This window comes from Dipodomys spectabilis, unplaced genomic scaffold (genome assembly GCF_019054845.1).
Source record: "Dipodomys spectabilis isolate Male_0828 unplaced genomic scaffold, ASM1905484v1 ptg000002l, whole genome shotgun sequence".
Classification (NCBI taxonomy): Eukaryota; Metazoa; Chordata; class Mammalia; order Rodentia; family Heteromyidae; genus Dipodomys; species Dipodomys spectabilis.
The window spans coordinates 11062971-11086669 of record NW_024870679.1 but is presented as its reverse complement, the minus strand read 5'-3'; the positions used below and the strand labels follow the sequence as shown (position 1 = coordinate 11086669).

The 23699-nt window shown below is 41.0% G+C and overlaps 1 protein-coding gene across 1 annotated transcript in view; it reads left to right on the top strand.

Annotated features, from left to right (window-relative positions):
• Positions 1-22302, top strand: part of Palmd (palmdelphin) — a 49774-nt gene extending 27472 nt beyond the window's left edge. Inside the window, exons 4-8 of the mRNA XM_042678101.1 lie at positions 14263-14377; positions 14998-15031; positions 15158-15271; positions 16364-17470; positions 22017-22302. Of these exons, the coding sequence (XP_042534035.1) occupies positions 14263-14377; positions 14998-15031; positions 15158-15271; positions 16364-17470; positions 22017-22060 (1414 nt within the window). The 3' untranslated portion in view covers positions 22061-22302. The remainder of the gene's footprint in view (positions 1-14262; positions 14378-14997; positions 15032-15157; positions 15272-16363; positions 17471-22016) is intronic.
• Positions 22303-23699: the final 1397 nt, after the last annotated feature.

Here is a 23699-nt window from a genome sequence, read left to right as displayed (position 1 = left end):
TGAGAAGGGGAAACAAAGGAGGAGGCAACAATGGTTGATAAGAAATGTACTCATTACCTTGCTCATGTGATTGTAACCCCTCTCTACAGTATTTTCACAATAAAAGAAAAAAATGTGCAAAGATAGGGCTGGGAAGGTGGCTCAGTGGTAGAGCACTTGCCTTGCATGCATGAGGCCCTGGGTTTGATTCCTCAGTACCACATAAACAAAAAAAGCCAGAAGTGGTGCTGTGGCTTAAGTGGTAGAGCACTAGCTTTGAGCTGAAGAGCTGAAGGACAGCACCCAGGCATAGAGTTCAAGCCCCATGACTAACAAAAAAGAAAAAAAAAGTGCAAAGAACAGAATGTTCCAAAGCAACATAGGAAGATGAAAAATATCTGTGCTTCTACAACTGCTGGGCTTTACAGAAAGCACGTTACCAAAGCTGCTTTGCCTGATCACTGGATGTTTTCTTCTCTTATCTTTTTAAATTGGCTAAATAATCAGGTGCGTGTTTTCAAATTCACTCTTTCTCCTAAGCAAGTACCCAGAGTGCTGAAGCAGCTTTCATTAGCAGCTAATTCCGTTTCAGTCTCCTGTTTGTTTTGAATCATGATAGAGTCAAATGATGGAGCTGAACTAAGCAGAGCCGTCCTCATTCTCTAAGCAGAGAAAGGAACCCAAAGCCAGAATGTGATTTAGCTCTTGACTTTGGCACATGCTCAGTTGTGACTTTCTTTTTTATTAATTCTGCCAAGTTCCTCCCCTCTAGAATAAGAGTTAGACAGGAACATCAGAATAGAAACCTTGCTACTGCACACAGTCCATAGCAAGGACAAATGAGGCTTTCATTCCTTCTACGCCCATAATTTTGTGCACTAATTTCAAAGATCTGACCTCTGCCATCTAGACCCTTGTCTGCCAACCAGTGTTCTCTTCACCTTGCTGACTTCAGTTTCCCTGCTCATAATGGTGGGCAATTATAGTTCATACACAGAACTGTCATGAATAAAATGACTTCCAGAGCACCTGACACTTGCTAAGTGTTTGAAAAATATCAAATACTACTCCTGATTAAAAGTTAAAAAATAGAATATTGCCAAGAATTCCTATCCAGGTATTTTTATTTGGGGTCCAACATTTCCTGGGTTTTTTTTTTTTATTTGATTACCAAGAATAGTTTTCTTAGAATAAATTGAGAATGTCATCCAATCAGAATTCTATGTATCTAGAAGTAACTGGTGAGCGTTTTTGTTTTTTTTTTTAATTGGTTCAATGGCTAAAATACTAACAGGACTTAATATTTATAGGATATTTACTGGGGATTAAGCACTATGCTAAACACTTTCTTTTTTTGAGATTTCCTTATTTTTATTTTTTATTACTTACATCATTTTTTTTTAATTTTTATTTTTATTTTTTGTGAACATACTGTACAGAGGGGTTACAATTACATGGGCAAGATAATGAGTACATTTCTTATCAAGCATTGCATGCTAAACACTTTCTATGTTTTGTTTTATTGAATCCTCAGACATTTAACAGAGAAAAATAGCATTTATAGAGAATAAATTAGTCCATTTGAAAACCCTTTTTTATTTCTAATCCATGCTATGATTTTACTCTCAACTATATCTATTACCTTACAGAGAGCCGTTCACTTGATAATGTAACACAATTAAACATTGAAAGCGTTCCCTGACTCACACGTAACCTTTAAGGAAAGCATGGCTCCTTTCTCATTTTTCTCCTCTTTTCTGCCAACGAGAGATAACATTTCACCAAATCTGTACGTTTCCATGGTTTCCATCCCTTAGCATTGGAGTATTCCTCCTGGTTTCTAGATCAATGCCTTTGTATGCCACTGTTCCCAGGAGCTACACTGAACATCTTCAGAATCACGGCTTCCATAGATATTCACTTGGCCTTGCTCTTCCTTCTGACCCGTAACGTGTCAACTTCCTGCTTGTAGGCACCCACTTCCTGTCCAAACATGGCCATGCTCCCAAATGGATAGGCCTGCTTTGAAATTCTATTCTGGTACCTCGCTGCTTGCCTCTTCTACAGCCAATACACCCAAGGCAACACCAGACACATCCCCCACACCCATGCAAGTAGTCTCCAAAAGAGCTGAGTGCTCTGTGCCATTCACGTCCTGCAATCACCCCGCGAACCCATGACCTCCCTCCCTCTGCCAAACTGCCTTCTACCGAGCCACACTTTCTACTCTTGATCTGTGTCCAAGGCCCCTAGTGCACCTGACAGAGAAATACCATAAGCATAAAGTGTAAAAGGCTAACTGCCAAGGAGAATGATTCAAACTCACTGCATTCACTTTGAGAAGGATAAGCTACTTAGGATTAAATATTCCCCAGTAAAAAAAATTTTTTTTCTCTTTTTACATACTCCAAAGTGCCCTTCTCACCTTCTGCCTTCTTTGAGTGACCTTTCATAAACAGAACCTGCGATACAAATGAGCAGGTGTAACAGGAGAAAGGCTGAGGGGTGAATTTTACCAAGGCCCATGTAAATTAAGACATGCCTCCATAAATGCAAATGAAAGAGGAGAAAAGGGCATTTCATGCTCTTTTTTTTCTTTTCTTTTCTTTTCACATTTTTTTAAATTGTGAAATTACCGTACAGGGGGGTTACAATTACATGAGCAAGGTAATGAGTACATTTCTTAACAAGCATTGTTGCCTCCTCCTTTGTTTCCCCTTCCCATCCCTTTCCATCTCCCCCTCCTTCCCCAGCGCCCTCCTTCCCCCCCCTCCTTGAGTGAACTCACAAAAAGTTAACTCACAAAAGAGACCATGCAAGATACCATTTCAAGAGGAAATTAAAAATATTGATGTCGAGGGGCTGGGAAGGTGGCTCAGTGGTAGAGCACTTGCCTTGCATGCCTGAGGCCCTGGGTTCGATTCCTCAGCACCACATAAGCAAAAAGAAAAAAGCCGGAAGTGGCGCTGTGGCTCAAGTGGTAGAGCGCTAGCCTTGAGCTGAAGAGCTGAGGGACAGCGCCCAGGCCCAGAGTTCAGGCCCCACAACAGGACCCAAAAAAAAAAAAAAATATTGATGTGGAAATACAAAAATCGGCCATTTGTTGGCTATTGTTGTGGCTAGTTACATATGATTTAACAAAGTTTAGGTCATTGTAATTTCTATGCAAGTTTAACCCCTTCTTGACGGTCTTGTCCTGCTATGCAGCCCAAATGGACCCTAATGAAACCCATGTTTCACCAGACACAGTGTCTCATGGGACACATGCTACCTGCATGAAAGACATCACCATCTAAATGCCACTGCCTTCTTGCTCCAATCCAGCTAACCATATCTAATAGCATAGAGAAGGAAGCTAAACAAGCTGTTCTCTGTGGACCACATAAGACAGAAGAGAAAGAGAAACAGAATCAGGAGAAAGGGGAAAAGCCACCATTTGTTTCTTAATTCGTTTGCTGTTGCTTAGAAACACTTAAGAAATTATTCTGAGGCTGTCATATGAGTCAATAGCATTTCAACATTGTTTTTCACTCTCCATATTTGACTAATTGGCTTACCAGATTTGTAATCATTCATCTGTTGTTGAGGTTGTTGTTTTTTTTTTTAATTTCCCGATGGCCTGATAATTTTTAATTCAGGAACCTCATTGTTAACAAAAGAAGATAAGTAAGTCAAAATTTCATCAAGAAAGAGAATCCTATCCATACCAGCAAAATACACACATACACACACATACACACACACACACACACACACACACACACGTGCATGCACAGACACACACTTCTAGTACAATGTCTAGCACATAGTAGGAATATCTGAATTTACAGATTGATAAATAAATGACTAAGAGAAATGGAGGATAGGTTGATGGACTTATAAATACTACCTCTTTAAGAGGACTACCTAAAGAAGTTTTGAGAATAACCTGAGCACTAATGAGCTGAAAAAGAAAACCTTGATCTTCTTTGAAAAAACAAAAAAGCTAAAGAAAATCTAAAGGGTAGACCTGGAAGATCATGGGTCTCAGCCAGCCCAACCAGAAAAGTGATCAAGACTCCATCTACAACTAATTAGCAAACTGTTGGACTGGAGGGGTGAGTCAAGTGGTAAAATCTCCAGCAATGATCAAACACGTCAGGCAAGTGCAAGGAACTGAATTCAAGTCTCAGTACCAGAAAAAAAAAAATTAAGGGCAAAGTTACATGAATAGAGAACCCTGAGCAATTCTCTGAGAAAAGTGTTTGCCATTTTATACAAAGACACACAGATGGCTGGGGATAACTCAGTGGCAAAGTGCTTGCCTAGCAGGTGCAATGCTCTGGGTTCTATATCCAGTACTATAACAGAGAGAGACAGACAGACAGACAGACAGACAGAGAGAGAGAGAGAGAAACAACAAAACAGAAGAAAGTTGTCGATTCACCTGTGGTTATACCATGGCCATATATGGGTCTTTCTGACTCAGAACCTTTCCACCACACCACCACATATCATAACATTTATTCTTTGTTTCCTCTTTCATGGTTTTTTAAAACTTCATCATTATTGAATAGTGGTACAAAGAGGTTATAATTCCATAAGTCAGGTACAATACAACTTGATCAAAATCACCTTTTCTGTCATTTTACACACACACACACACACACACACACACACTTATTCTTAATTCATTTCATTAAACATTCTTGAGAACACTTTTGAGAATCAGAGCTATGTCTTCTGGTTTTCTACAGGAGATTCCAGAATTGTAAGTTCCCCAAAGCAAACTTACCTTTGTATTGACCTATCCTCAGACCCTTTAACTTTTCCAACGTGCTTTTATATTAATTTTCTCATTCAGAAAGACATTCAGTACTTTTTATACAAATTTCAGACTATTAGTAGATTTGTCAAAGATCTTTGGCTTGTTAACCTAAAAAGAAGACGGAAGAGGAGGAGGAGGAAGAGGAGGAAGAGGAGGAGGAAGGAAGGAGGGAGGGAGGGAGGGAAGGAGGGGAAGGGGAAAAAGGGAGGAGGAGGAAGAAGAAAAAGGAGGAGGAGGAGAAAGAGAAGGAGAAAGTGACGAAAAGAAGGAGGTGGAGAAGATGAAGAGGAGGAGGAGGAGGAGGAGGAGGAGGAAAACAGTCCAGAATTGCGTGGTAAATTAGTTTCAGTGACCCATCCTCTGAGTCTTGGACTCTCTCCCTCTCTCTCCCTCTCCCTCTCTCTCTCTCCCTGTCCTTCTCCCTCTCTCTCCCTCTCCCTCTCTCTCTCTCTCTCCCTCTCTCTCTCTCCTCTCTCTCCCTCTCCCTCTCTCCCTCTCTCTCCCTCTCTCTCCCTCTCTCTCCTCTCTCCCTCTGTCTCTCTCTCCCTCTCTCTCTCTCTCCTCACACACACACACATATTTAAAAGCACAGACATATCACTTCAGAGAAAGGGATTTGTGCTGCCATAGGCCCTAGACTTGACTTCCTGTGGGAGAGTCCCTGTAACCAACTTTCCAGCCCAGACCACATCCACACCCACCCCTGCAATGCTTCCTTTGTCCATCATAAAGAAAATGGCACATAGTCTCTCTCTACCACCCAAGGTTAATGGGCTCTTGTTGATTATTCTGTTATATTAGGATAGGAATTTATATTTCTTGGTCTTCAAATAATAAGACCCTGTTTGAAGAGTCAAATAAGAACAATTAACAAAGCAAAAGCAAAAAATGAAGTGGGTAGCAAATAGGAAATATAGTGTTTGTTCCCTTATATGGTTAGAGATAAATGTTAAGGGTTACAAGGCTCAGTGCCAATGCTAAGTTCTGAGTGGAGAAAGCTAATGGGTATTGACATCACCAAATACATTTTGTCATTCCATCATAGGCTAACAAGTGACTTATTCACTAGAAATATTTTGTCTCCATAATTTTTTGAAAAGCTTATCAGAATCATCCGTGGGCAGATCTAATTTGCCATATCTTGGCTTCTAAGAGGACTTCAGGGATCCTGAGGACATTCTTAGTGCCTGGGTAGAGGTCAAGTTGGATTATTATTGCAATTATTTTGCTGTCATTCAGTGTTTGGTGTGTACTCTGGGGTTCTCCCTAAGCTCTAATTAAAATCTACACACTTCGGCGTCTGTCCTGCTAGAATATTTGAGCAGCCCCAAACCAACCAATACCATGGGCCACACCAACTCTAGGGTGGGTATTGATGGACATTCATTTGAATATTCCTTCGTAACTTGCACATGATGGTACCTGATTCTCCAAAAAAAATCAGCTCTCTCTTCGATCTATGACAAATGAAGCTTCTAATCTCTATACAATTATTGTCATGGAGAGGGCTAGCTTTTCTAAATCTCTCACTTCTAATGGGAGCTGCCTACATGAAAGTTCAAATCCTATTTACATTACCATGCCCATAAGATTAATTAATTAATTAATATTCATAGAGATATTCAGAGCTGAGATTCAGCCTTGAAAAAGCTGTTCCAATGAAATGATAAAGTCTTCCACGTGGAACAAGTCTTTCTACTTGGAACAAGAGAGCCTGTTAAAGTTGGTTTGGGAAGGAGGGAGGGGAAATAGGGGCACATGACAGAGGAAGTATAAGTCTGTTTAAGGTACATTGTTTTCACACACGGATAGATCCAAATGAAACCCTCTCGGACAGCTAATGGATGTTGATAAAGTATGTGGGAAAGTATTATGCAGCTTTCTAAAGATCTGCTGTTTCCAATTATCAGAGCAGATGTCTTGACACTTGTTGCGATGCCTTTGTTGGTTAGCCCTCAACTTCTAGCCATCTTAAAGCTGATGCACTGGCTGTCAGCGAGCCAATGGCTCACGCCTGTAATCCTAGCTCTTCAGGAGGCTGAGAGAACTGAGGATGGTTTGAAGTGTGGCTTAACCAGGAGAGCACCACCTAAGAGAGAGAGAGCAGTCCTGAGTTCAAGTTCTAGTCACTGGAACAACAACAACAAAAAGCTACTGTATTGTATTGCTTACTCTGTTCTTTAATGCTTGAGATTAGAGCAGTAGATCTGGCACAAAGGGCAATTCCTATGTGATGTACGCCAAATGCCACTGCATCTTCTGGCATGCTTCATATAACACATGGCTGTTGACTATGGTAGGTTAGAGCTTCTTCGCTGAATGCTGCTCTTTGACACTGGCTAGTCTAATATTCTATTGGATAGAATAGAGCATTTCTTGTTTTCACCGAGGTGTCTGTGCATACAAGTATTCTTCATCTTTTAGAGCTTAGTGAAATGACCTATAATTATAATTGATAAGTAATTAGTCCTCAATTAAAACTTAATGCTTGATTTAACCATTTGTGAGGCTCCATATTTAACTACGTTCTACTTGGATATTATATCGTGAAGTTTTATTGAAAAATATAGTTTGGCTTGACCATCTCTTTAACCTCTAGCTCATTAGTAACAACTCATCTGCCCATTACAAATGACTGACACCCTTCCTTCATGCTTGTCTGATTACAAGCTTGGTGTTGTGGCTCAAGTAGGAAAGAAGCTTTGAATTCAAACACCAGTACTAAAAAAAAAAGAAAAGAAAAAAGGTGGGATGGGGGGGGGGGGGCGCGTGGAGAACTAAGTGCATTCAGTCCACCAAGTTTCCAGAGATGATTAGTTGAGCTTACCAGTGAAAGAAAAAAAAAAAGATGTTTCCTTTTCATTGACATCTTAGCCATTTAATATTACTAGTGAATATTTTGGCCATTTTTTGAATATTTTCATTACCTTGAAGTCATTGTACAAAGGAGTTGCCAGTGAACAACGTGATTGATGGAAACGGTGCCATCTTGATCAACGTCACCCCTTTCAACACTCTCACCCATCCCTCCCCACCCACCCCTTCCCTCACTTTCCTTAATTTTTAGGATAAGTATTACATTGTTATCATTTGACAAAGTAGATTATGTGTACAATGCACCTTGATCTGGGTCATCCCTTCAACGTCTTCACCTCCTTCAACCCTCCCCTTCCCTTCTTTCTATGGATCCTGTGGTATTTACTATGAATTCTCCCTCCTTTCCCACCTTCATTTTTCTACCCCTCCCCCCTTGGTCCCATTCCCCGCCCCCCTCCCCACCCACAAGTACCCATTTCCTGGTATTTATTTTGTGGAGCTTTGACTTAGTCTTCCTAAAGCATTTAACTATTTGAGCTCTCCAGAGTCTATTTCTCTAATATAAAACATAGACAAAAAAGTTAGGTGTCAACATAACTTGTCCAATTTTATATATCCCTTAGGAACGTAGAAACTGTCTTCACTACTAAGAGCAAAAACGGGTTAATTTTTCTGTTCTACCTGAAATGCAAGATAGAAATGAGTAATTCTGAAAAATCAATGGAGGAAAAAGTACTTTAAAAAAACTCACAGAATCTGCCACACATAATTCATTCCCCCATCTAGTGAGACAAGAGTGAGCATACTAGTTCTGCTGCCTTAAAAGAGTCCTTAAGTTCAGTCCTATAAAGTCATGTGAACATCTTATTTCTTTCTCACACAAAACTCCTAAGTGGAAGAAATGCAAGAATCGGCGTGTAGAGAACCCTTTCTCTCTGTCCTGTGGCTTGCTACTCCCTCAATGCCTTTGGCAGGATGCTCTAAAACAGCCAGCTGCCGTATCTGCATTCCAGCTTAGGAAGGGGAAGATAAATGGAGGGCACGCCACTCTATTTTAAGGATATGACCTAAAAGTTGCAGATGTCACCTCTGTGAAGCTCTTACCAGCCAGAAATGAGTCAAGTGCACTATCTAACTACACGGAGAGCAGAAAATGTATTCTATAGCAAGATAACCAGGAATGCACAAAACTCAGAGAGCTCTATTACTAAAAAGAAAGGGGGAGGATGGATTTAGGAGCAGGAGATTTACAGTGTCAGAAAGAAGGAACTGTTCTTCCTGCCACAATGTAATGAAGTAGGTGCCATCATGCATATTGTAACAATTCGGATAATGCTTGAGTAGTGCCAAGGGTTTCTATCTAGAAAATTATTTTCAAGGCTAGGTTGTGTACCTGAAGTCGTGCGTGTACCATGCTGGCTCTAAAAATCAATGTGTTAACGTTGACGATAAAGTTTGGACCTGATAGGGACTGTCACAAATGTCCTTCCTTTCCCCAGCAGACTGAAGAGAAAGGATAAAACTAATCTTTTTAAGCCATGGATCTATTCCAAGTCTTGTGCTAGGGACCTAGAAAGATCTCCATTACCTTACAATCCTTGGAGAACATCATTATTATTTCCCAAATGAGAAAAGTGAAGTTTGGAAAGGTTAATGTGCAAGCCAATTGTGTTGGCTTTGCTAGGGGCTCATTTTCTGTTTTCTAGTAGGGCTGGAAGAAACTCTTTTGCTTTAAAATGTGCTTCTTAGCCGGGCACAAGTGACTCACATCTGTAATCCTAGCCACTTAGATCTGAGGATGGAGGTTCAAAACCAGGGCAGCGAAGTCCATGAGACTTTTATTTCCAATTAGCCACCAAAAAAGCTAGAAGTAGAGGTATGGTTCAAGTGGTAGAACATCAAACTTGAGTTTTTAAAAAAAAAAAAAAGCTCAAGGACAGTGCCTAGGCCTTGAGTTCAAGCTCCACTACCAGCACAAAAAAATGGGGAGTCGGGGGAGGGAGTGGGGGGAGGACCTCCTTCAGAGGAAATCTCATAAAATGCAGAAACCTGTCAGTTACTTCTAGCTGTTTCAAGATTTGATGAAGAAGAAAGGAAAGGCAATCTCTATCCCTAAGAAAAAAGAGAGACAGAATTGCATGCCACTCTCCACAACATGAGCTGAAGGCAGCAACCTTCTGACAGCTTTTGTGCCTCAAAATTGGGGCCTTCTTTGTGTAGCTTGAAGAAAGAGGGAGGGTGGTGATTCTAGAACCTCGCAACTGGTCTCCAAGGTATGTCCTCATAGCTCCTCCCCAACCTAACACCTGACTCAGGCTATCCAGAGAAACGGGCCCTGGTGCTCTCTTGGGGTACAATCCTGGCTTTTTCATAGGAAGGCAAGAGCTACAGAGATGTAAGTCATCAGGCCTTCCAAAGTATGTGCACAGTGAAAAGCTGGTCATAAACATAATTTATTGGAGGTTTTCAAATTGCAGTATTAAAACCAAATTGTAGGGCTGGGAATGTGGCTTAGTGGTAGAGTGCTTGCCTAGCATGCATGAAACCCTGGCTTTGATTCCTTAGTACTACGTAAACAGATAAAGCTGGAAGTGGCGCTGTGGCTCAAGTGATAGAGTGCTAGCTTTGAGCAAAAGAAGCTCAGGGACAGTGCCCAGGCCCACCCCCAAGACTGGCAAAAAAAAAAAAAGTCAAACTGTGATAGCCAGCTAGATATATTAAGACACAATTCCAGAATTTGGCTTGTATCCAAGCCCCACCCTCCTCCCCACAAAAGAAAACAGTGGTCAACAAAGAACCAAAGAACCAGCCAAGTGCTGGTGACTCACACCTGTAATTCCAGCTACTCAGGAGGATGAGATCTGAGGATTGTGGTCCAAAGCCAGGCAAGGCAGACAGATCTGAGAAACTCTTATCTCCAAATAACAGCAAAAACAAAGCCAGAAATGGAAGTGGTGGTTAAGTGGTAGAACACCAGCTTTAAGCAGAAACAGTCAAGCAAGAGTACAAGGCCCTGAGTTCAAACCTCAGTCTAATTAATAGATAGATAGATAGATAGATAGATAGATAGATAGATAGAGAGTTAGCACTAGTGCCTCACATCTGTAATCCTAGCTACTCAGGAGGCTGAGATCTGAGAATCATAGTTTGATGCCAGCCATGGCAGTAATGTCTCCGATTAGCCAGCAAAAAGCCATGAAGTTTAGCTGTGGTTCCAGTGGCTGAATGCCAGCATTGTGCAGAAATATAATGGTCAGACCCCTGAGATCAAGCCCTAGTTATGGACACAAAATAGAAGAAGAAAGAGGAAGGAGAAAGGGGGGGGGAAGCAGAGGAGGAAATAGAAATTAAATAAAGGAAATAATAAAAATTAGAACCAAAGTTAGGCATCTAGAAAAGAAATGTAATCCTGATTAAATTGCCTGGCTCCCAGACCAAAAAATGTCCAGCCCCTCAAAACAAAATGTAGTTTAGGACAGAAAGATTACCCTGGGATAACAGGTCTCAGTACTTTCCTTACTGCTCATGTTACTATCATGAAAAGTAAGGCATCCTTTTATACTCCTGTTCCTAAGAACCAACTTGAAAAGTTAAACTTTGTTTGCACAGTGGCTTATGGGGCAGGATTAAGACCTCAGATCTTGTGAGGTCTGTCTTCAAATCCTCCCCTGCCCCAGGCTGCCCAAGAGATCAGGGATGGCTGCCTGTCTAGGCTCCCAACTTGCTTCTGTCAGATATGATGGTGATTGTAAATAGTTGCAAAGTAGGCCAGTGTGTGGTGTAATGTCACCATGCAATGCGTGTTGATCATTGCTGTAGCCAAAATTGAAGGGTAGGGTTCAAACTTTTGCATCGTTAGTGATTCTGTGGTTCCTCCTTCCTCCCCATGAGTTCTGCCCTGTTTGACCCCTCGTGACAAACTCCACCAAAACTGAGATCAATGGACATTTTGTCTTCTGAAATAACTTCTTCCTAACACATCCAGCATGAATATGCTGCTGTCCTTTTCTCTAAGACAAAAAAGAAATGGCAAAATTGGAATTGGACTGAGGATATTACCTTGTATTGTCTAAGGTAGCTTGTTAATATCACAAGGCATGGAACGAAAGCTAGGGAATGCTAGAAAATAACCCTCCTTTTCCCCAGCAAATAGGCAAGGAGAAGAAAGATGCCAATCATGGGTAGCATCACAAATCTTTCTTCCTGTCCTCTGCTTATCCACATTGCGTTAGGAGGCCTCTCAGCCATCTCTTAGAAACTGTGAGTGGCACTAACTCATCCCGAAAGAGATCTATCTCTCTTTTCTCTGCTGCAGGCTTCTCATCAGACTGAATCAGCACTTCAAAGAGCTCAATTCCCACTCTGAAAGGTTATCCTTCCCAAAGCTGGGAAGGGCAGCACTTTAGAAAATGTTCAGGCATCAGCTGAAAAGTAGTCAGGTGAAGGTTAGAGAGTGAGCCACCTAGACCTCTAAAAGAAGTTTAAATTTAAATCAAAACAAAACACTTCCCAAGCTGGATGCCATTAGCTCACGCCTATAATCTTAGCTACTGTGAGGTCGAGATCTGAGGATCACAGTTGGAAGCCAGCTTGGGCAGGAAAGTCTATGAGACTTATCTCCAATGAACCAACCAAAAGCCAAAGTGAAGCTGTGGCTCAAGTGGTACAGCGCTAGTCTTGAATGAAAACGCTAAGGGACAGCACCAAGCCCTGAGTTCAAGCCCCAGTACATACACACATACACACACACACACACACACACACACACACACACACATACACACACACACACACACACCTACACACCTCGAGGCTATAATTGGCCAGAAAGTGCAGCAGAACTCTGGAGATGAAGCAATGAGTGGAATGGCCAAATAGATCATGTGATAGGCTTTTACAATAGTCCAGGATCCTGGAATTGCCAGGCCCATGACCATCTTCAAGAAGGAAGCCAAGAAATTATATACAGAATAGGGTCTCGATGGCATCCCCTAGAGTTCATTTGGATCTGATATGCCACTTTACCCTAGTTACCAGCTCCAAATGGTGACAACAGTCCAGTTTCAATCTGTCTCTTTCCTAATACATTGTCAGGCCACATTTATGCCACTTTCCATTCACTGCCCCCCCAAAAAAAATACATTTCTGTAACAATTGAACTGGATTTGGGTCAGTTCCCATCTTTTCATCTTGAAACAGTGTCATTTCTAATATTAGGATACATTCAGAGTTTACATATGAAATAACTAGGATTATGAAATCAAGTTGGATAATTGTAATTTCTTTTTCAAATACTTTATAGAGAGACTAGAGTGAGAGACATAGTGAGTGACCACAGAATTACAAATATACCATGTCTTTTGGTAGATGTTTAAACTTGAAGTCTCTTAATAAAAGAAATTATCACTGGAAATTAACATTAGTAACTGCAGTAAAGAAAATATTACAATGGTCAAAGAATTTATCTAAGAAGTCCCTACACCTAAAAAAAGATTTTTAATTATTTGAACTCAAAATTTTTCCAAGTATCATTTATGTATTAAGTGAGTTGATAACAGATATATAGAGATAGATAGATAGATAGATAGATAGATAGATAGATAGATAGATAGATAGATAGATAGATAGATAGATAGATAGATAGACAGATAGATCTGCATGTTGGACTCATGAACACCAAGAGATGTCATTATGATCTCTACCCTCTTGATGCTAAGTGTGACACTACTGACATTCATTTTTTATTTTTATTTTTGCTGATATTGGGGCTTAAAACACAAGTCCTGTTGCTTAGGTTTTTTTCACTCAAGACTAGCAATCTACCACTTGAGCCATACCTTCACTTCCCAGCTTGTTGATGGAAAAGTTTCTCATATTTAACTACCCATTCGGGCTTCAATCCACAATCCTCCTATTTCAATCTCCTGTGTAGCTAAGATTATAGCTGCGAGCTGATGTGAAATATCTAAGGGGAGTTCTAATATGGAGATGAAACACATGAGAATTCTGTATACACACCATATTAGGCAATTTTTAATTAATTTTATTGTCAAGGTGATGTACAGAGAGGGATTACAGTTACATACCTAAGGTAGTGAATACAGTTCTTGTCGAACATTGTTACCCCTTCCCTCATTTTTCTCCCATTTTCCCTCCTCTCAACTCCCCAAGCTGTAAAGTTCATTTCCAACATAGTGTCTTGTGAGTATCACTGTTGCATTGGTTCACCTTTTGTCCTTTGTCTCACCATTTTTTTTTTTTTTGGGTCCAGTCGTGGGGCCTGTACTCTGGGCCTGGGCGCTGTCCCTCAGCCCTTCAGCTCAAGGCTAGCGCTCTACCACTTGAGCCACAGCACCACTTCCGGCTTTTTTCTTTTTGCTTATGTGGTGCTGAGGAATCAAACCCAGGGCCTCATGCATGCAAGGCAAGCGCTCTACCACTGAGCCACCTTCCCAGCCCTTGTCTCACCATTTTGTGGTTCCCTTCCCTTCCCTAATTCATAAAAATGTATATACAATATATAGGGTACCAAAGTGAAATACAGATAAACCATATGGGAAAAAAGAAAGAAAAACGCAAGAAAAAAGAAATAACTTCACATAGTACATTAACAACAATAAAGAAAAACCTTGTTAATAACACTTTTTTTGATGTTTCAGACTTGAGAAAGAGATTCAAGATCTTGAAAGGGCTGAACTGCAAATCTCAACCAATGAAGAAGCAATTTTAAAGAAACTAAAATCAATAGAACGAACAACAGAAGACATCATAAGAGTGAGTCATGACTTTATTTTTTTTTTTTTTTGCCAGTCCTGGGGCTTGAACTCTGGGCTTGGCTTCTGTCCCTGAGCTCGCTTTGCTAAAAGCTGGTGCTCTACCACTAGAGCTACAGCACCACTTCCGGCTTTTTTCTGTGATTAATTGGAAATAAGCATCTCACTGAAGTGGGTGCCAGTGGCTCACACCTGTAATCCTAACTACTCAGGAGACTGAGATCTGAGGATCATGGTTCGAAGCCAGCCCAAGCAGGAAACTTGTGAAATTCTTATCTCCAATTAACCTCCAGAAAACTGGGAAGTACCGTGGCTCAAAGTGGTAGAGCACTAGCCTTGAACGAAGAGGCTCAGGGACAGCACAAAGGCCCTGAATTCAAGCCCCATGGCCGACAAAGTAATTTTTTTAAAGAGTCTCACAGACTTTCCTGCCTGTGCTGGCTTCAAACTGAAATCCTTCAATCACAGGCCTGAGCCACAAACTCACAGCTTGATTTTAAAACTATGATACCTTCCCAAATAAATCCACAAGTAATACATAATTTTTCCCAAAATTGTTTCCACATGTAGCTTTTATTTTTGAAACTGAATTAATCATGGAGAATGCATTTTTCCTTACAGTCTGTAAAGGTGGAGAAAGAAGAAACACCAGGAGGTATGTTTCCGGTCAACCTAGTTCACGTCTAACTAGAATATTTTTTTCATAAATTCACAGAAATTTTTACATTATTATTTTTTTTAAAAAGCTAAACGTATTTTGAACTTACATCAACTTTCACAGAGTCAATTGAGGACATCTATGCTAATATCCCTGACCTTCCAAAATCCTACATACCTTCCAGATTAAGGAAAGAAAGAAGTGAAGGCATAGAGGATGACGAACAAAACCGAAAAGGTAAATAACCAGTTGTGCTCAATGCCAGCTTCTAGGTTTCATGTTTTATAGTGTCAGTTATTCGCAGCTTGCCGTAACATCGTATCCCTACTGCTTCTATATTACACATCAGGAGGGACCTATCGCTTCTTTGGTTAGGAAAACTCTGTGCAGTATAGTAGGGAAAACACTTAGACAAAGTTGAGTTTATTCATTGGAAAGAGGGTTTGGATGCATCTGGTTTCTCTTCTGCAGGCCGCCCATTTTTTCCCCAAAATTTAATACACTTTTAACCTAGAAAATAATTTATTATAATATGGATCATTATAGAATGAATGAATAAAATCAGGATGTTAAAAAGGCCACTTGTGCCTGGCACTCAAGCAGCTCATGACTGTAATACTATTCAGGAAGATGAGACCTGGAGAATCGAGGTGTGAGGCTAGTTCAGGCAAGGTGTGAGGCCAGTTCATGAACTCATGTGACCAGCCTTCCCATCTCAACCAACAAAAAGCTGGGCAAGGTAAGACACACCTGACATCCCAACAGTTCGTGGAAAGCAAATAGTAGGAGTGAGGACCAGGTTGGCTTCCATAACATAAATAGAAGATCCTTTTTTAAAAAATAGCAAAAGTAAGCAGGGCGCCAATGGCTCACACCTGTAATCCTAGCTACTTAGGAGGCTGAGATCTGGGGATCAAGGTTCAAAGCCAGCCTGGGCAGGAAAGTCCGTGAGACTCTTATCTCCAATAAAGCACTAGAAAACCGGAAGTGGCACTGTGGCTCAAGTGGTGGAGTGCTCGCCTTGAGCTGAAGAGCTGAGGGACAGGCCCCAAGCCCAGAGTTCAAGCCCCACGACCGACAAAAAAAAAAAAAAAATAGCAAAAGTGGAAAGGATTGGAGGCATGGCTAAACCAGTAGAGCATCCTTCTAACAAGAACAAAGTTCCAAGTTCAAATCCCAGTATTTGGGGGGAAAAGAGAATAAGGGGAGAGGGAAAGGGGCACATAAAAGATCATCAAAAACGATAAAAATAAGCACTGTAGAAGTAAGCTAGTTCATAAAAGAAAATGTTATATCATTAAGCCAAAGATGGAATTTCTCTCTTAACAGCTTTGTACGCCATGGAAATCAAAGTCGAGAAAGATTTAAAGACTGGAGAAAGTACTGTTCTGTCTTCCATACCCCTCCCATCTGATGATTTTAAAGGCACGGGCATCAAAGTGTATGATGACGGGCAGAAGTCGGTCTATGCAGTAGGCACAAATCCCAGCGAAGCTCACAATGGCACAGACGGCCTGGCCCCAGTAGAAGTGGAGGAACTTTTAAGACAAGCCTCAGAGAGAAACTCAAAATCACCAACTGAGTACCACGAGCCTGTCTATGCCAACCCATTTTGCAGGCCAACAACCCCACAGAAAGAAAAGGGATCCCCTGGACCAAACTTCCAAGAAAGGACAAAGATGAAAGCCAACGGACTGGCGCATGAGGCAAATGAACACACACACACGATGGAAAATGGCCTTTGTGAGAAAAGAAGCAATGATTTCCATCATCTCAGCCCAGGGAGACCAACACCTCACCCTCGATCAATGACACAAGAAGCAGAAGAGACAACCCACACCCCACCCAAGAGGCTGATGTCTCCTTGGGAGGAAGCAAACATGATCCAGGACAAGCATTTACCTTCCCCAAGAACCAAGCTGAGCCCCAGCAAAGCAAGAGTTGGGCAGTCAGAACCCCAGAGTTCTTCGCCCATTTGCCAGGAAGAGGAGGAAGAAGATGTCAGGTATAACATTGTCCACTCGCTGCCTTCGGACATGGAAGACAGCGAGCCGGTTACAATGATTTTCATGGGCTATCAGCAGGCTGAAGACAATGAAGAAGGAAAGAAGCTTCTGAGTGGGTATGATGGAATCATCCATGCGGAGCTGGTGGTGATTGATGATGAGGGGGAGGAAGAAGAGGATGGAGAAGAGGAGCAGCCTTCCTACCATCCCATAGCTCCCTGTAGTCAAGTTTACCAGCCAGCCAAACCAACACCACTTCCAAGAAAGAGATCTGAAGTGAGTCCTCAGGAGAACAACACACACCACAAATCTCCCCACAAAAATTCCATCTCTCTGAAAGAGCAAGAAGAGAGGCTGGGCAGTCCTGTCCGCCAGTCCCCTCCTGATGTTTCTATCGTGGGAGATGGGACAGAGGATCCATCTTTAACAGGTAATAAAAATAACAAGGTCTGCCATTGCTGTCTAGTCATGTGACCAATGTCTAGTCATGTGACCGTCATGTGACAGTCTCTCTGTGTTACCCAACCCTCTCTCTTTCTCTCTTTCTCTCTCTCTCTTAGCTTCTTTGGTCAACCTCATAGACTAATACACACAGACAGCCTCTATTCATGCTGATCTGAACTATAATCACCACGGTAAACGGCTTAAGTCACTTCCAAAGATAAAGAAAGCAGAAAGAACTGTTGCCTTATTTGGAAGTTGGGTTGGTTGCGTAGTAACTTGAAAGTTGTCTGTTATGGCTTAATTCTGTGTGTGAATGTGTGCTGAGTTGCTGTTAAGTTAGGTCACTGGTGACACATCTTTCCCCAGCAGAACTGGATGACAATTTCTTGTTTGTGCCTCGACATGATTTGAACTCTCTACATAAGTTAACAATTTGCCTTAATTTTGCAAGAAAATACAAGGTGGGAAAATATTTTCAGAGTATTTTGCTACTTCTCTGTACTATCTTGTTTCTCTGTACTTTTTATAGTCTTACTAATATTATTTCCTTAATATGTCTACATTTTTGAAACAGAAAGTCCATTTCTCTTACATCAGCTACCTATAACATTTTACTTTAGTCTTCTCTAACTTAGCATATTTTTTCTTCTTTTTTATTATTTGCATTTCCCATTCTCTATGAAGTTTCTATAGCTTTGTAGCTATTTAATTATCTTGACATTGAATGAAATATAATTTGAATATTTTTCCTGCCAACTTGATAGCTCTTCAATTTTAGATTCCTTAATATCACTGAAATATCACATTCTACTATCATTTAGAGAAAACAAACAAACAAGAACCTGACCACATCAATTAGAATATCTGTGTTCATCACAACTGAAAATGTAAATCAAACTTACAGGTACTGGGATGTTAGAAAGGGATAGTAATTTTAAATGCCTCTAATTAAAGAAGTCTCATCAAACAGCAATAAATATTAAGTACTAGCTAGTCCGAAATAGACCTGTTATAGAAGAATGTCAGTGTCTTAATAATTCAAAGTAGTTCTTCATCAATAAACCCTAAAGCCAATCTGGGGTTGCTAATAATACAATAAAAAGGAGTCCTCTCTCATTCTTTACAGGAGTTAAATTAGGTGTTAGAATTTGAAAATTAGGAATCTGAAGCATTTGTAATCTTGGGAGATGTGTCCACCTTGATTATCTTCCTCATTCATTGGAAATGACCATGGAAACCAAAGAATACTAAATTTCTTTCTGTTTTGAGAAGGAGCTTTGTTTGCTGATCATATTTTGCATCTTAAATTCATTTTTAAAACAATACAGGAGACTTCCACCAAAGAAAACACAGTCAATATGGCCAACAGCCATGACATTATCCACAAATAATAATTATTATTAATAATTATAATAATCTCCCTTTTTAAGTGTGGGTACTAGCCAGCTCCTCTCAAGCAGCCCCAAACCATGTTAACACATTTACCCTCAAGAAAAATGGCCGGAAGTGACTAACATTTCCAGACAACACTAACCACTGGGACTGAAGTAGAATAGTGAAAACAGGAAAACCTATTGGAGACAAAGTAACAATACACAGTTCTGTGCTATCAATCTAAGTCCAGTACAAACAGAATGCTCTACATTCCATGGTGGCATTGTTTTACATCCCTGTTTTCCAACTCAGAACACGTATTTCAGAGCTGATAAATTGAAATGAGTTTTTAAAATACATAAACGGTACAGTCTCCTATCCTGGGGGGAAGAGGGTCTCCATATGTACAGAAGACACAGCTCTCAGGGTATTTTCATTCCACATGCACAGATCTTACCACAGCCCTCTGAGAATGCTTCTGATACTGGAAAAGCCACCATTTAATTCAATTCTTCTATTTATAGAATAGGTCTCCTATCAAATAGAAATAGTCCCAGCAGGCATAATAATTTAAACTTTTTCGTTTCTTTTCCCTTGGTATAAATATACTTGCAAAAACCTTATCTAAAAGGCAATGTTTTGGTTGTATACCAGTGACTCACACCTGTAATCCTGGCTACTCAGGAGGCTGAGATCTGAGGATCGAGGTTCCAAGTCAGCCAGAGACTCTAATCTCCAGCTAACCAGCAAAAAGTTGGGAAGTGAAGATGTGGCTCAAGCAGTAGAGCACCAGCCATGAGTAAACCCAAGACCTTGAGTTAATCCTTAGTACTAACACTAATTAAATAAAGTGATTTTTTTTAATTTGGCAAGCTGCATGCAAGAAAAAGTATAGGACTGTGGACACTTGATTTTTCTGAAGACAAAAATTTTCTAGTTCAATTTTAGGTCAAGGTAAACCATCACACACACACACACACACACACACACACACACACACACACACACACACACGCACGCACACACACGCACACACAATTTGAGACAATGTCATGCCTTGTGCTCATGTAATGATAGCATAGCTACAGACGAATATACAGCTCAATGCCCAGACATGTCTGCCATTGTATGACCCCCAGAAAGTTTTTCCTGGGACCCCCACTACCTCCCAGCCACACAGCTGGCAGCCCCCTGTCAATAGCAGTTCTAGCTCCATGCTGCCCTTTGAGAGACAGGAATGGGATTCCAAGATAAAGATGGGAAGCCTCAGCTTTTCATTCTGGAATTGGCAGCCTTGTGGCAGCCAATGGAATCCAGGAAGGAGAGAAAGGACAGAAGCTCTCTTCCTCTAAGGTGCCCCAGTTGCTATGGGGACAGAAGGCGGGGCTTGTTAGCTGCTGCACCATTGCCAGCTGCTTTCCTGGGAATCCATACCATCTCCACCTGCCATTGGCTTGAAGGAAGGAGAGACAGGAATGCTGACTAACAAACTTTACCAAATGTCCAGATACACAGAGGTGTACCTGATTCACAGAATCACAAGGTGAAGAGTAATTGGGAAAAAGGGATTTTGCTCCGCCTTAAAAGAGACCTTTCCAAAGGCCCTGACTGTGCTCAGTTTTGCCACTGGTGATGTGGAGGTCCATAAAAGCCAAGAGTGGAAGGTTGATGAAGCCTCCATGTCCCTTCCTCTGTCACTCTCCTGCTGGGCAAAACCACAGCCTCTGGGCCACGGAGCAAAGGAGATTCTCTCCATCCATCCTAAATCCAGATGCGGCCATTCTTGGCCTCGGTCACAAGAAATGATCATTCAGTGTCAAGTTGCAATGGAAATAATGTCCTCTAACTTCAGTGAAACGAAAGTATTTTATATGCAAGTGGAAGGATGATAGGATCACAGGAGTGTTCCAAGATTGGTCTTCCTTCCCTCCTTCTATTTATACAAAAGGCCTTCTTAGAGATAGGGTCATTTCTTTAGCTAATGGATAGCTAATAAATGGTAGAGAAGTGAGAAAATATGCCTTATTGTTTCATTAAACAAAATCATGCATTTAGTAAAAAAAAAAAAAAATAGCTTGTTCTTGGACCATTATACAGGAATGGAACATGACATCATTAAAGTGATTATTAAATCAGTGCCTTGCACTTCTGAATGTGACCAAAGCAGCTATCTATACCCTGCTGTCTTAAACATTAAGGCCTGAGACAGGGTGTTACACATTCAAATTGGCAATCTAAAAATGCTTTCTACAGCCAGCCTATCAGCAGCAGATTTGTAGGCATATTTATTTTATCACAATTTTTTTATCTGTGTGCTGGTACGAGGGCTTGAACTCGGTTCCTGGGCACTATCCCTCAGCTTTTTTTGCTCAAGGTTAGCTCTCTACCACCTGAGCCACAGCTCCACTTCCAGCTGTTTTTGGTGCTTAATTGGAGATAAAGAGTCTTGCCGACTCTTCTGCCCCCAGCTGGCTTCAAACCTCAATCCTCACATCTGAGACTCCTAAGTAGCTAGGGTTACAGGCATGAGCCACCAGTGGCCCAGAGTCTCACTTGCCTGATGTTGCTCTACCACTTAATACTTCCACTTCTGAGGCATTTTGGTCATTAATGAGAGATAAGCATCTCATGGACTTTCCTGCCCAGGTGGGCTTTGAACTACAGTCCTTAGATCTCAGCTTCCTAAGTAGCTAGGATTACAGGCAGGAGCCACCAGTGCCCATCTCTTGGACAACCACTTTTAATGAGCTCAAAAATAACCTAAATATAACTGAAATGTTAATATCTTTTTTGTAGTAGTACTGCGCTAAGAACATATACAAAATACAGCCATTGACCTAAGAAATGTCTGTCTGTGTCTGGTTGAAAGAGTGTGAGCTAATTCTGTATTCATTCCATGTGTACTGTGCTTGCTCTACTAATTCTGCTAATCTTTGTAGAAATAGGTTCCTTCTAGTTCTGAACCTGCTTCGGCCCTAAGTTAACCATAGCTTAATTATTTCTACTGTCTTTCTGTGCTACTCACACAATGCTTACATGATCGGATAAAACGTCTGAGGTATGTTCTAAACTTTCCTGCCTTCTAAGAAATAGTCATTTAGAGTAACAATGAAGACTTTTTTAAAATATATAACCCTGTGTTTTTCTTTAATCTACAGCGTTAAGGATGAGAATGGCCAAGCTTGGGAAAAAAGTGATCTAAAGTCAGTGCCACCTCTGGAAACTTCCTGCAGAGAAAGAAACTAAGAAATGTCGGCAGATTTCTCTTCTGGATTTTTTTTTGCTTCTTTTTCTTTTATCCTAATGTTCAAAAATAATTATAATTATACTCGTTTTAAGCCATGTGAATAAATGGTAGTCATTATTTGTGGAAAAATTCCAAAGAAGGAAACCTAGAGAAAAAAAAAATCAACGTTTAACTTTTCCAATGATTCAGCAAAGGACGAGGTAGGGAGGGAGGGAGGGGGACCAACATTATTTTTGCTGCATTGATACCAAAGTATTTCTGCCAAGAGCTTGATAAACTTAAGAATAAAGCTATTTAGAATATCTCGTCTGTGTAACATTAACTGGCATCGTAACTTTCCATCAAGATGGAAAGACCTTTATACCTCATTACAGAAATATTCATTTTCACCTCTGACAAGTACGCACGTTGCAAAGCAATTGTGTAAAAGGTCAGGCAAGTGTGCCCACTTGTGAAAGACCTGGGAGTGAGACTGACTTGGTAGAAACTCAACCAAAAGATGCATGTAATCATTCACCTCATACTTGGAGATTCGGGTTGGTGTTGTCTTGCCAGCTTGCCCAGTGCTGACCAGTGGTGAACCAGCCATATTTATTCTTCTCAGATTATCGCCCTTCTTTTTCACTCAGCTCAGTGTGAACCCCATGACCCATTATGACTGAAGGGAGCTGATTAAGAAATTCTGACATTCTCTAAGAGCACAAATCTGGTCTATGGGGACAAGTTAGGTTATATTAAAACTAGTAAGAGTTGAACACTGGTGACTTTCTGACTTGAATCCTAGCTACTCGAGAATTTGAAATTCAGAGATTTATGGTTCCAAGGTCTGCCCAGGCAGAAACTTTTATAAGATTTCATCTCCAAAATAACTAGCAAAAAATGGGCTGGAGGCATGGTTCAAGTGGTAGAGAACCATGTGAGCAAGCAAACTAAGGAAGTACAAGACCGAGTACAAGGGATGGGGTGGCAGGGTGGGGGAAGGACTAAGAAGAATACATACAGCATGTTATTCCTATGGTAGACTGTTTGCCTACCAAGCATGAGGCCCTAGTACCACAATAAGAAAAATAGGGGAGGGAGGCATATCGTATTATCCCTGTGTTCTTTGCCAAGATTTTAAATCAATCCTGCTTTGAAGCATATACGTGGGTCAGTAAATTCTCTTCTCTCATTCCTAGCCTTAACTGTCCGCCCTCCATCCAGATTCGTGCTAGTTTGTATTACCCAGGAGAGAGCGCCCTCTGCTGGCATGGAGTGTTCTGGGCAATCAGCAAGTTTACGTTTCTGAGGTCTTTTGAATAAACACCCCTAATCCAAGGGCCAGGGGACACCTACCCTTTCCTGACCCTGGCTTTCACCCATACATTCTTCCATGGCTCTGCCAGCTTTATGAGTCCGGCATGGACTTTCTTTGAAGCACACACTGCCCTTATGGCTACAGGAAATAGGGCTCTTCAAGCATGCCTCAGAGCCTGCCGGGTTTTCTGTCATAATCCTTTAACTTCAAGGTTTCAAAAGCCATTGTCCAAAACCGCCATCTCCACAGCACGTGTCAGGGTATGACAATGCATTGGCTCCACCTCAGTCAAATGGG